Source organism: Nematolebias whitei, chromosome 1 (assembly GCF_014905685.2).
Source record: "Nematolebias whitei isolate Nwh7 chromosome 1, NemWhi1, whole genome shotgun sequence".
In the NCBI taxonomy this organism is placed as follows: Eukaryota; Metazoa; Chordata; class Actinopteri; order Cyprinodontiformes; family Rivulidae; genus Nematolebias; species Nematolebias whitei.
The window spans coordinates 7,583,113-7,595,865 of NC_056498.1; the positions used below are offsets into that span (position 1 = coordinate 7,583,113).

Below are 12,753 nucleotides of genomic sequence, written 5' to 3' on the forward strand. Positions count from 1 at the left end.
ACACACACACACACACACACACACACACACACACACACACACACACATTCCTGCTGTGTACTGAAGAGCACACACAAATTAAGAATGTTTTTTCTTTATATTCTCATTGTTGTTTAATACAACATATAGTGGTACTTAAATAAATAACTTTTGTCTGTAAACTGTAAAGGGGGAGTGGTGGAGCAGTGGTTAGAGAAGGTGGGGTTTTTTCTTCTGTGATTGGACGGTTGTCGGCTCAACTCCCTGAACCGACAACATCAAAATGTGGGTGGAAAAGGTGAAACACCCACACCTGCCTCCACCCAAATTTGCTCCACTCAGGGCCCTTGAGCAAGTCCCTTAACTCCCACCATTTGCTCCCTCGGGCACCCTAGATAGCAGCTCTCTGCTCCACACAGGGTTGTGGTAGTTCGGTGGTCTGTGCTCGTGTCAGGAAGGACATCCGATGTAAAAATAATCACCAAGTCTTCGTGCAAGTTAGTTTGTTGTGGTGACCCCTGAAGAAGGAGCAGCCAAAAGAAAAACAATCTGTAAACAGTTTCAAAGAACATAAAATAAGTCCTGCTTACGGTAATTTGAATGATTTTGCAGTTACTGTCCTGTGGAGTGCGAATGACATTTTTGACTTCCAACATCTTTTCAAGCTTGACCTGTCCAGCATGACAGTTATTCTTTCTTTAAATCTAAAGTTTTACAGAAGCAAAGTCTTAAAACTGTATTCCATATCAAAGGCTGATTGTGAAGTTTGATTGGATGTGATTTTGGGGGCAAACTTAGAATAAAACATGAGATTACATTTATGGATCTACATATTGTAAAATTATCCACCATTATTGGTGTTAAAAAACACAAACGTGGCTAATAGACCATTATGTTTTTGTCTTGTTTTAGTACAAAATACACATCAGAATTATAAATAAATAATAAATAGAATAGAATAACAAATTACGATGGAGCTTTAGGGCCACGCTAAAAAAAAAATTAAAGCTATAAAACTATGAGAATAATGTCTTTGTTGCCTATTACTAGAATAAAGTTGAATAAAGTCTTAATATTACAAGAATAAAGTTTTCGAGACTTTTTTCAGCTTTCGTTTATTTATTTATTTTCCATGAGTTGGATCCACGACGCGACCTGTCAATCAATCCAGTAGGCGTGTCAGCAAATGACCAATCCGAAGCTAAATGAGTCGTAATATCCGAACTCGACATGATAAAGCAGGTTTACCGCATTTTAACTGTGGTAAAATGAAGAATGTTGAGCATCTTGTTAAGTTATACTTTGGTATTGGTTTTACAAATGAGATAGTTAATCTGTTAGCACATCAGCATCAGTTTATTGTCAGTATCAGGACTTTAAACCTGTTTACAGTAAGGTGGTACACTCTGATGGGCTGCAGCGCAGCTCTCTGCAGGTAAGGAGCATTTAGCTTCAGACTGGCCATTTGCTGACACGCCTACTGGATTGATTGACAGGTCGTATTTGGATCCAAGTTGTGGAAAATAAATAAGTAAACAAACGAGAGCTACAAAAAAAATATTGTACGACTTTATTCTCGTAATATTAAGACTTTATTCGACTTTATTTGACTTTATTCTCGTAATTTTATGGCTTTCAATTATTTTTTTTTTAACGTGGCCCTAAAGCTCTGTTTTAACAAATAGACCAGTCACCTGTTGGCTGCAGGTTTGTCTCCTGGCAGGGGGGCCTTTCTGGGAGGAGCTGGCATGTTCTTGCTGTGTTGTGTGGGTTTCCTCCAACAGACCAAAAAACATGTATGTTAGTCTGATTGGTAACTCTAAATTGTCTCTGGGTGTAAGAGAGGAAGAGTGAATGGTTGTTTGTCTCATTTGTCTCTATGTGTCCCTGTGATGAACTGGAGACCTGTCCAGGGTGTCCCCCGTCTCTCACACAGTGATGGGATGCCAGGTCTCCATGATCAGAAGGGAGAAGTGGGTAAAGATAATCAATGGGTCATAGTCTGCCTAATCTTTGAGGAAACAAGAACTAAAACAGTTTGTATGGCTAAGAGGCAACAAATAATTCAAGTAAATATGAAGTAAAGGGCAGCACGGTGGCACAACTGGTAGAGCTGCTGCCTCTTAGCGAGCAGGTACTTGGTTCAAACCCCAGTCCAGGGGCCTTTCTGGGTGGAGTTTGCATGTTCTCTCCGTGCATGCGTGGGTTTTCTCCGGGTGCTCCGGTTTCCTCCCACAGACCAAAAACATGCATGTTAGGCTGATTGGTAACTCTAAATTGTCCCAAGGTGTGAGTGAGAGAGTGAATGTTTGTTCGTCTCGTTTGTCTCTATGTGTCCCTGTGATGGACTTTCGACCCGTCCAGGGTGTACCCCGCCCTTCGCACAGTGATTGCTGGACATGGGCACCGGCGACCCCCGTGACCCAAAATGGAAGAAGCGGGTAAAGATAATGGATGGTTGGATGGATGAAGTAAAGGTTAAATCCTAAAAGGAGCTGTAAATATGTGTGTGTGCACTTTAAAGGAGAAATAAGCCAGAGTGTGCTCATTACCTGGTCCCTGCATCCACATGCTGCTGTTCCTCCTCAGCATGGTGTTTGTTCAGGCTTTACTGGAACTAAGTGAAGCAGAAATCGTAACGTGGCCTCCTGTGTGTGTTCCTGTCTGTTAACTCCAGTGCTGGGCCCGCTGCAGTCAGTCATGCAGGAGCTACAGTCAGATGAGGATGACGAGGACTCCGAGGACAATGATGACGACATGGACACTGATGCAGACCGACCAGCACACGCACATATCACGCACCACCAGCGCAGGTCAGTAGCAGCAGGTTAGTGTGTGGATGAAGTTCTGCAAAGCTCAGTTTATACCTGGAGGGGAGTAGCATTTATGTGGCGATCAGCAGCCTGAGTTTTCTTTAGGACTCAGTGACGACCATCAGAGCTATGGAACATTACTGCTCCTTCGGTTTTCCTTTGATGCAGATCTTTACAGCAATGGGAGCTTACAGCAAGTCAGAGAAAACTAGCATCGATCCATGGTTTTCTGACCACAGATCTGGAGTACTGTTGCAGAGCTGGCATGAAGTGCTTTTTCTGTAAAAACAATAATTTGTCTGTGAATGTTTGTTATGAAAAAGCTTCATTATTAAGTAGAAATATTGCAGCAGAGAAGAGAGCCCCCCAGGGAGGTGGATTTAACCACAAACATCTGATTAGGTTTGTAAAGGTCACCTCACAAACTCAGGTTCCTTTAACATGATCCAAGTGAGTTATTTTCAACCTGATCTAATGCTCACAAATTCAAGAGAAATAACCCCCCTGTCCAATGAGATGAAAAACAAATTAAATAATTTCAGCAATGACCACAGAATTTGTCATTTTGTCCACACAGAAACACAGTTTTCCCTCGTTTTGTTTGTTTTTGGTAAAAACATCCTTTTAAAGATGAAACTATTTCTAGAAATGTCTTCAGCCAAACAGAAAACGACCCAAAATACAGAGTCTCGTTAACCGTCTTTATGTGGCGCTGTGCCAACAATACGTCCAGAACAGGAGACGAGGTGCAGAGTGTGAAGCTAAAGCTGCTCCCTGGGAACTAAATGTTCTAGAATTAGCCCTTAAGGACTCTTGGGACGATAATGTTCTAGAACTGCGCCGCTCAATGTGGCTGCATGTTGGAGCAGCTCTGTCACTTTCATTCTGAGATTTTGCTTTTGGAAACTTTAATTCCTCTTTTTCTGGATGTAAATGACATTTTTTGGATAATTGTTTCCTCTGGTATCAGATGCTGTGCAGCTGGAAGGATTTTTACTGAAACTTTTTTAGTTTTGGACATTTGTTATGATGCGTAACCATGGCAACAAGGCAGTTTTCTACAACAAACAGCAGCTGATTAACATCTCAAAAGCTCAAATAATACCTCAACTACAGCCACAAATCTCAAATGTGTTGAAAAGGATGTTCTGTGGATGCATTCTCATCTACCTGCCAGCTGTGCTCGAGTCCCTGACCACTGAGATCCTGGAACTAGCAGGAAACACGGCTCATGACAGTGGAAGATAGGATCGTCCCTCGGCACCTACAGTTGGCTGTCCACAGCGACGAGGAGCTCGACAGACTGCTGGGAGGAGTTCTGTCCAGCATTTGGGCGGTCCTACAGCCCGGGGGAACCAAGAGTCCAGCCGAGTCTGGGTGGATGGATCGGACGGCATCTGCAGCCAGTTTCTTAGGATCCACTGTGGGATGGACCTTTTCAAGAGATCCTTCCTGCCTACAGCCATCAGTATCTATAACATCCCTTAATGAAATGAGGATAACGAGTTACAACAACAAATATTTTCCCTTTGGGATTAATAAAGTATTTTTGAATTTGAATTGAATTGAAATGTGAACAGAACAACTGGTACACCGATGTCCCCATCGCTGAGGGATACAAATAATGAATGTCTGTAGTTTTGGACATGTTTTTCTGGACTGGAATTAAACAGAGAATATAAATAAACCTTAATGTTTGTAGTATTACACTGTGGAGAAGAATAGAGGGAGGTTTTTGTTTATGCTTTTATTTGTTTTTTCTTCTTTCCTGAGGTAGTGTAGAGTGACAGATCCTGGAGAGTGGAGGGAATTTTATCCACACCATATGCAATGATGGAGCTAGGTGGTGGTCAATGGGGGCTCTGATTATTTCTTGGCCACCCCAATCATTTGAGGAAACTATATATTCAAGGAATAAAAACCTAGAAAGCATAGTTCCCTCAAATGATCAGAGTAGCCAGTTCATATATAGTATATAGTATATATACTATATACTGTAAATGGTGGAGGCCATCTTGGATTTTGATGTGGCAACCCAATTGTCGATGGTGACTTTTTTACATCTAGCTGCAGCCACACACCTAAATAGAAGTTGGCACCTTGCTTATGTTTGAAGGTATCGTGCTCACAACATGCACGTATGGACAAACGGGCGGTATTTCCAATTCCATCTCTTCACTTTACGATGGGGGGACAAAAAGAAGACTTATGGGTCATAGGTTAGATTAGAGGTGGTTTTCACATTGTATCACTTAAGGCTTCTAAAATGCTGTCCTCACCCCTCCACCCCCACGAGGCAAAAGATGAAACTAAACAGTAACTCTTTTTAAGATAAGAATGTCGGAAATATTCTGTTGCTGAAACAACATCCCTGGAAATGTACATGGACAAGTTAAAGTTTTAACTGAAAGTTTTAACAGCCTGTCCTTTAACAGTCTGTGTCTAAGACTGCTTTTAGTGTAGTTTCTACAGATTTACTAACAGTTTATTCTGAGTGCCAGTGAGAGGCAGGTCATTACTGCATGTTAATAAAAACTATTTATACTTTATAGTTATTGAAATTATTTAAAAAATACTTTGTATGCCCGAGTATAATCTTTTACAGTTTCTACTTCATGTCTCTGAGGCTGAAAGTACTAAAACTAAAGACAAATGAATATTTAAAGCACTACATTGTACTTTTTAGGTAGAATTATTTAATTACTACTAGAAAATATGGCCTATGTTTGGTAATAATTAACGGCTGCAACATATTGTGGTGCATGGAAGCATCAAGTTAAAATTTACAGTTAGCTTTATGCTTCATGGCATCTCAGTATGTTGCATCTGCTAATTATTACCACACAAATTACTGAAGACGTTTTTTAACTTTTCATATGTAGTATCAGTATATACTATCAGTTCTTGAATCAGGTTCTGATAGCACAAACAGGTCAGGAAAAAAACAAAATACTATAAGATATTTTGTTAAAATTAAAGTGAATGCTTTCTTTTCCTTCACCCAAACTCTTCATTTCTGTTTCTCATGTTTTACTCTCATTCTGAGATGCACCAAATCTGGAACTGCCATTAACCCATACTGCTTGTTTGTGTTTAGAAAAGACAAACCTAATATACATTTAGTTCAAAATCTGTCTGGAATTTTTTTAATTTTCTTTTTTTATAAAATGCTCTTCGAACGACGGACGTATTATTCTGGTTTGGTCTCCATCTGCCCATAAACCTTCTCTTGTCCGAACCATAACTTCTGATCTTCTCAAGATAATTTAATGAAACTTCAAAAACATACACATCATGACTAGAGGAAGTGATACACTTTCATCACCCAAGCTCTAAGGTCAAGGTCACAAATCAAGGTCAAATCATATATGAGGTCTTTGCTTGCCCCAAAGACCCATCTCTGCCTGATGCCCTCAACAAGTTCTATGCACGCTTTGAAGACCCGAACAGACCACCCAGCACCAGACTCACCTCACCACCGGATGAAGAGCATCTCAGCGAGACCTCAGCCGAAGTAAGGAGTACCTTCAGGAGGATTAATCCGCACAAAGCAACTGACCCAGACAACATCCCCGGAAAAGTGTTAAAGGAATGTGCTGATCAGCTCTGCAAGGTGCTGGCAGACATCTTTAACACCTCACTTACCCTGGAGACAGTTCCCACCTGCCTGAAGACTGCCACCATCATCCCAGTCCCAAAAAGCTCTACCGTGAATGGTCTGAATGACTATCGGCCAGTGGCCCTCACCCCAATAATCGCTAAATGCTTTGAAAAACTGGTCATGACTCACATCAAAACAACCATCAACATCAACGAGGACCCTCATCAGTATGCATACCGTGAGAACCGATCAACAGAGGACGCCATCTCCTCTGTGGTCCACACTGCGCTCAACCACCTGGAGCAGAAAAACTCTTACGTCCGTATGCTCTTTGTGGACTTCACATCCGCCTTCAACACCATGATCCCCCAAACCCTGATGGACAAACTATCCACACTAGGACTAAGCCCCTCCATTTGCAACTGGGTACTAGACTTCTTAACAAACAGACCACAGTTAGTGAGGATCCACAACTTCTCCTCCTCCACCATAATCCTCAGCACTGGCTCTCCTCAGGGATGTGTGTTGAGCCCCCTCCTGTTTACTCTGCTCATGTATGATTGTGCAGCTACCCATCCAGGCTGTCACATTGTAAAGTTTGCAGACGATACAGCAGTGGTGGGATGCATCACAAACAACGATGAGTCCAGCTACAGGCAAGGGGTGGAACACCTGGAGAGCTGGTGCAAAGAGAATAACCTTCACATCAATGTGAAGAAGCCAAAGGAGATGATTGTGGACTTCAGAAGGAACAAACACACCTACACCCCCCTGAACATAAGAGGATCTGCGGTGGAAGTGGTCTCCAGCTACAAGTACTTCGGTGTACACATGAATGACAACCTCAGCTGGAGCAACAACACCACCAGCCTGATCAAGAAAGCTCATCAGAGACTCTACTTCCTTAGACGGCTGAGACGAGCTGGTCTGGGAAGCTCAGTCCTCACCTCCTTCTACAGGTGTGCAGTGGAGAGCATCCTGTGCTCCAGCATCAACGTGTAGCATGGAGGCTGCACAGCTGCAGAAAGAAAAGCTTTGCAGAGAGTGGTGAAGGCTGCACAGAAGTCTGTTGGAGTCAGCCTCCCCACCATCACAGACATCTACACCTCTAGATGCAGGAAGAGGGCTACCTGCATCATGAAGGACCTCACTCACCCAGCACACACACTTTTTGCCCCACTCCTCTCAGGAAGGAGGTTGAGGAGCATTAAGTGTAGAACCACTAGACTGAGGAACAGCTTCTACCCTGAGGCTGTTAGACTCATTAATCTCTAACTAGAATAATCACTGTGAAAAACCATATCATGTTGCTGCTGATCTGTTTCAATGTTGATGTGTTCATGCGTGCACATCCGCTCACACAGACTCATGTTCATGTTTGTGCTGATGTTCAATGTTTTATGTTATGAGTGTTGAATGTATATTTAGTTTATGTTTTTCTTAGTTCATATCTTAGATGTTATTACTGTTTTTCTTTTACATTTTATTGTTGGATGTAACTGGGACCCTGTGTACATAATTTCGCTCCACCACATGTACCACATGAGGTGCGAATGACAATAAAGAAACTCTGACTCTGACTCTGCTTGTTCAGGACGTTGCTATAGATTGTTGTATTGATGTTTCTGTGTTTGTCGACGAGCGTGTGATTTGCTGTTTGTGTTATATTTATGTTGCAGCTCATTGATTACTGTTCACTTGACTACATTATGATGATAAAACTCCCCTCACATGCAGATACAAGGTGTGCTTTTATTTGTCACCTATTTGTGATATATTCTTACCTTGATTTGTCTTCACCTTCCCAGGGTTAGTTTGAGTGATGGCAGTGAGAGTGACAGCTCCTCCCCCTCGCCCCCCACCCGCAAAGAGGCTTCAAGCATTTTAAAACCTGCTAACAATCAAGTAAGAGACGAGATGTGTACAGATGTGCATTGTGTCGTAGTTGACAGCATGAAGGAGAGAGTCCAGTCATCACCTTTGTTGTGTTCTCTCTCTTCTATCAGATATTTGAAGTCAAGAGTCCCATCAAACAGAATAAACAGGACAAGAATGAAAACATGGATTGTGACAAGGTACACAAGACTTTTTACACTGACTCTCAAATCTGCAACAACCAGTTTTTGAGTTTGAGCTCACTGTTTAATCAGCATTAAGTCAGGGGTCTATAACTGGGGGTAGAAGAACAACAAATAATGAAAAATCACCATATTTTATATATCATGGTGAGACTCAACATCTTACATCAGTTTTAGAGTTTCCCTCCACCCACAACTCTTCTCTTGGTCACCAAAGTTCATGCTCAGTAATCCATGTAAAAATCCAGCAAAGTTCAGTCAGGTCATCTAGACGCTTTCTTTTTTGGCTGACATGTTTCATCCTTCATCCAAAGGACTTATTCAATCTGAGGAGCCACAAACAAACTGATTCACACAAACAGCATACTCTATAGTGAAAAAAACAGTTTGCTGGTTTGCGGGGCCCGCCCTCTCCCCCGTCAACTCCTCTGAGACAGGCATGCCAAAGTGGTTCAAAACACCAAAGTCCATGTTCAGTAATCCAGGTAAATAATCCAGCTATTTTCAGTCAGGTCATCTGGATGAAACTCTTCTCTTGGTCCTTCGTGGTGGGTTCTGGACTAGTCTTGCAAGGACTGAGTGTTTGGCTTGTTTTAGCTGCAGCCGTGTTAAAAACTGCTAAAGACGCTTCTTTTGATTTAAAATGCTTTTATTTTGTAGGTGAGAAGAAGCCTCTGTGAGATGTGTAGCTAAATGTTTAGCACATGGACATTGTAGATTTGTGTGCACTTTGTGTGTTTTTACAAACTTCTTTACATTTCTTCTCATAAGTTGTGGGGCCATGTTGCGGTTCGACTCCCAGCCATTCACATGTCGTGGTGTCTCTGAGCAAGACACCCAATCCCTAATTGCTCCACGGACACTTACATAGCTGCCCACTGTTCCACCTGGGCGTGTCTCAGTGTGATGGTTAAATACACAGAACTAATTTCATCATTGTATGGGAACATACAATGATATCAACCTCAGACTTCCCTTCCCTCATAACAAACATGTATAAAATGGTGGCAACACCATCTGTAAGGACTCCATTTATATTAAGCCTGCCTGGGAACAGTGTTCATACCCATTTCCCCAACATCTTCTTCTTCTTCTTTTTGTTTTGCCACAGCGAGTCCTCCATCTCACTCTGTCCTCACTCCATCTACCTCCATGTCCTCTCTAACTGCATCCATATATCTCCTCTTTGTTTTTTTTTCTGGCAGCTGCATTCTAACATCCTTCTACCAATATTACCACTGTCCCTCCTCTGGACATGTCCAAATCCACTGTCCCTCCTCTGGACAAGTCCAAACCATCTCAGTCTGGCCTCTCTATCTTTATCTCTGAGTTGTCCAACCTGTGCTGTACCTCTGATGATCTCATTCCTAATCTTTTCCATCTTTATCCATCAATTTATTTACTTGACTTCTGTTGGGTTTTTAACAAAAGCGTAAAACTGTTTGACCGCATCTGTGATTGTTAAGTGAAATAGTTAATCATGTTTCTAAATGTTTTTACAAACAAAATTCTGAAAAGCGTGGCATGTGTTTATATTCAGCCCCTTTCGAGCCCTGGAACTAAAACCCAGACAAGCAGCTGCCTTCAGAGGCCGTCTCTTCAGTAAACTGAGTCCAGCTGAGTGTAATTTAATCTGTTCTGTGAGCCTCAGAGATGTATTACAGATTATCAGTAATCTAACAGCATTATAAAGACCAAGGAACACAGCAGACAGGTCAGAGACAAAGTTGTTGAGAAGTTTACTGGTAAAATAGGGTTTGGTTCTAGATCAATATCCCAAGCTTTGAACATCTCATCTGTCCTCAGGACAACTATTAGTTGTGCTCCACACATCTGTCCTTCAAAGAAGAGTTCCAAGAAGAAATCCATTGTTGGAAAAAACAGGTCATGTTTGTCGTTTGACATGACATGTAGGACAGCAAACGTGGAAGAAGCTGTTCTGCTCACATCAGACCAAACTAATGGGCCTTTTCCATTAGCGCCTGATCAGCATGGTTCAATTCGACTCGGCACGGTTCCAGGGCTTTTCCACTCGTAATGATTCATGGAACCTGCCCCTTTTTCAGGACCAACTTCTCTGTGGTTCCAGCTGCTTGAAAACATGACGTCAGAACACTGTCGGTCACTGATTGGTCAGGGGTTGGAGTCACTGGTTGTTTGAGAAACTTTCACATCAACAAGATCCGCCATTTGCAATAACTCAACTCGAGGAGCGATTGGACCTATTTTTAAGATTTTAAAAACAATGACAACACCGTGGTCTAATGCTGAAGTGCTGACGGTTTTTGTGCTTGGTGACCGACGACAAAATTCAGAGCGAGCTAGATGAAGCTCCGCCGGTCACTCCGGTCCTCTCCACCAGAACCTCGACGCCCCCTCAGGCTGTACAGGGCGTCACCTCCCCAGCTCCGAGTTGCTGACCTGCAGGAGCTCGCGAGGCCCGGAGCCCGAGCCCCGGCAGGCAGGGGCGGACCGGGACGGTTCTGGGATGGAGGGTGGAAATTACTTTTTATAACATTTTATGTATAAAAAATATATTTTTTTTTTCTATCAGTGATGATTAAAAATAAATAAACGGTGCCGGCTTTATCATGACATCATGTTTTCACATTAATGACTTTATTAAATAATCTGTTAATTAAAGTTAACTCAGGAGGACTTCCGGCTGAATGGCGGTGAGATAAGGTGTGTTTGGGTGTGCTCCTACAGAATTAGCCTTTTCTCTGATTAATGCCTGGGCACTTTTTCCCGAGTCCGACAGCAAACAATAGCTAACTTACACACTTTACATAACCCTCCTATTTGGCCATTAAAATGCCACCAAAACCGACTAAAGGGGTAAGTTCGATCCACGCTCACCTGCGGCCTAATCCTCGTAGTGAAGCCTCGAGCTGTCCTGGATCACCTCCTCCGTCTGAGGGCGACGTCAGCAGCCTTAAGCAAGAAATACTTGTAGCTCTCCGAGAGGACCTTGCTGCTATAATTAAAGCAGAATTCCATGCTGTTCTGGGTGAAAGTCTCTCGTCGATTAATGCCGAGCTGTCCGCCTTCAAAAAGGAGCTATCGTCTGGGCTAGCAGCGGTGCAGGAGAGCTTCACGGGGCTAAAGCTAACGGTAACAGAGGTGGAGAAGTCCGTCTCCACCTGCACTGACGACATCGTGAACCTCCAGAAAACAGTTGAAGTCCTTACTAAGACGGTGGCACAGTTGGAGGATAAGTGCGATGACCTGGAGTCCCGGTCTCGACGTCAGAACATCCGCATCATTGGTGTTCCGGAGGATGACCCATCAGCGGCGACAACGGCTGCGGTATCTCGGATGCTAAAGGAGGCCTTCGACCTCGAGGAGGAACCGCTGCTGGACCGCGCTCATCGCATCCCAGCCCCCAAACCGAAAGCAGGCGAGCGGGCCCGTCCGATTGTAGCTAAGTTTCACTACCAAGCGGACTGTGTGAAAATCCTGGCGAAGGCGAGGGAGTTGCAGCGGGTCAAAGTGAACGGTACGAATATCTTCGTTTTCCCTGACTACACTGCCAAAACGGCCCGAGCGCGGGCAGCCTTCACGGAATGTCGTCGCAAGCTGCGGGACATCGAGGGGGTTCGGTTCGGCCTGCTCCACCCGGCCCGGCTGAAGATCACGTTTGAGGGTAACACGCGGGTGTTTACCTCTGCTGAGGAGGCGAAGATTTACATTGAGTCGATTACAAAATGAGCATTACAATTAATATGATCGATCTCACACTCAGGAACGTCAGTATTATTAGTCATTATTATTATTCAGGTTTGAAAATGTAATCAAAGTGTCCTGTCTACACTCACGGACTTATTTGTTTACATTCAGGGGTTTAATGTTCTGAATTATAATTAGTATGTTTTGTTTACAATTAAGGATTTAATGTTTAGAATTATAATTAGTGTGTTTTGTTTACAATTAGGGATTTAATGTTTAGAACTATAATTAGTGTGTTTTGTTTACAATTAGGGAATTAATGTTTAGAATTATAATTAGTGTGTTTTTCTTACAATTAGGGATTTAACGTTTAGAATTATAATTTGTGTGTTTTGTTTACAATTAAGGATTTAATGTTTTGAATTATAATTAGTGTAAGAGTTCTTGTTCTCCCAGATTAGTGCCTATTATATATTTTAAATCTTTTTATTTTGCTAGTTCGGTGGGAGTCACCTGACACAAGAAGGTGTTTTAGGGTTTTTGCGGTGTGGTGCCATTTGGCTGTAAGGCTAAGTTTTCTGATGACTCCCGTTGGAGTCTGCACAGCCCCTTC

General features: G+C 42.7%; 1 protein-coding gene across 1 annotated transcript in view; it reads left to right on the forward strand.

The window, feature by feature from the left end:
* The window catches only part of mllt3 (MLLT3 super elongation complex subunit), a 152,106-nt gene that overhangs the window by 126,504 nt on the left and 12,849 nt on the right, over nt 1–12,753 (forward strand). Inside the window, exons 8-11 of the mRNA XM_037681625.1 lie at nt 2,657–2,766; nt 6,291–6,313; nt 8,202–8,298; nt 8,400–8,468. Coding sequence (XP_037537553.1) covers nt 2,657–2,766; nt 6,291–6,313; nt 8,202–8,298; nt 8,400–8,468 — 299 coding nt within the window. The remainder of the gene's footprint in view (nt 1–2,656; nt 2,767–6,290; nt 6,314–8,201; nt 8,299–8,399; nt 8,469–12,753) is intronic.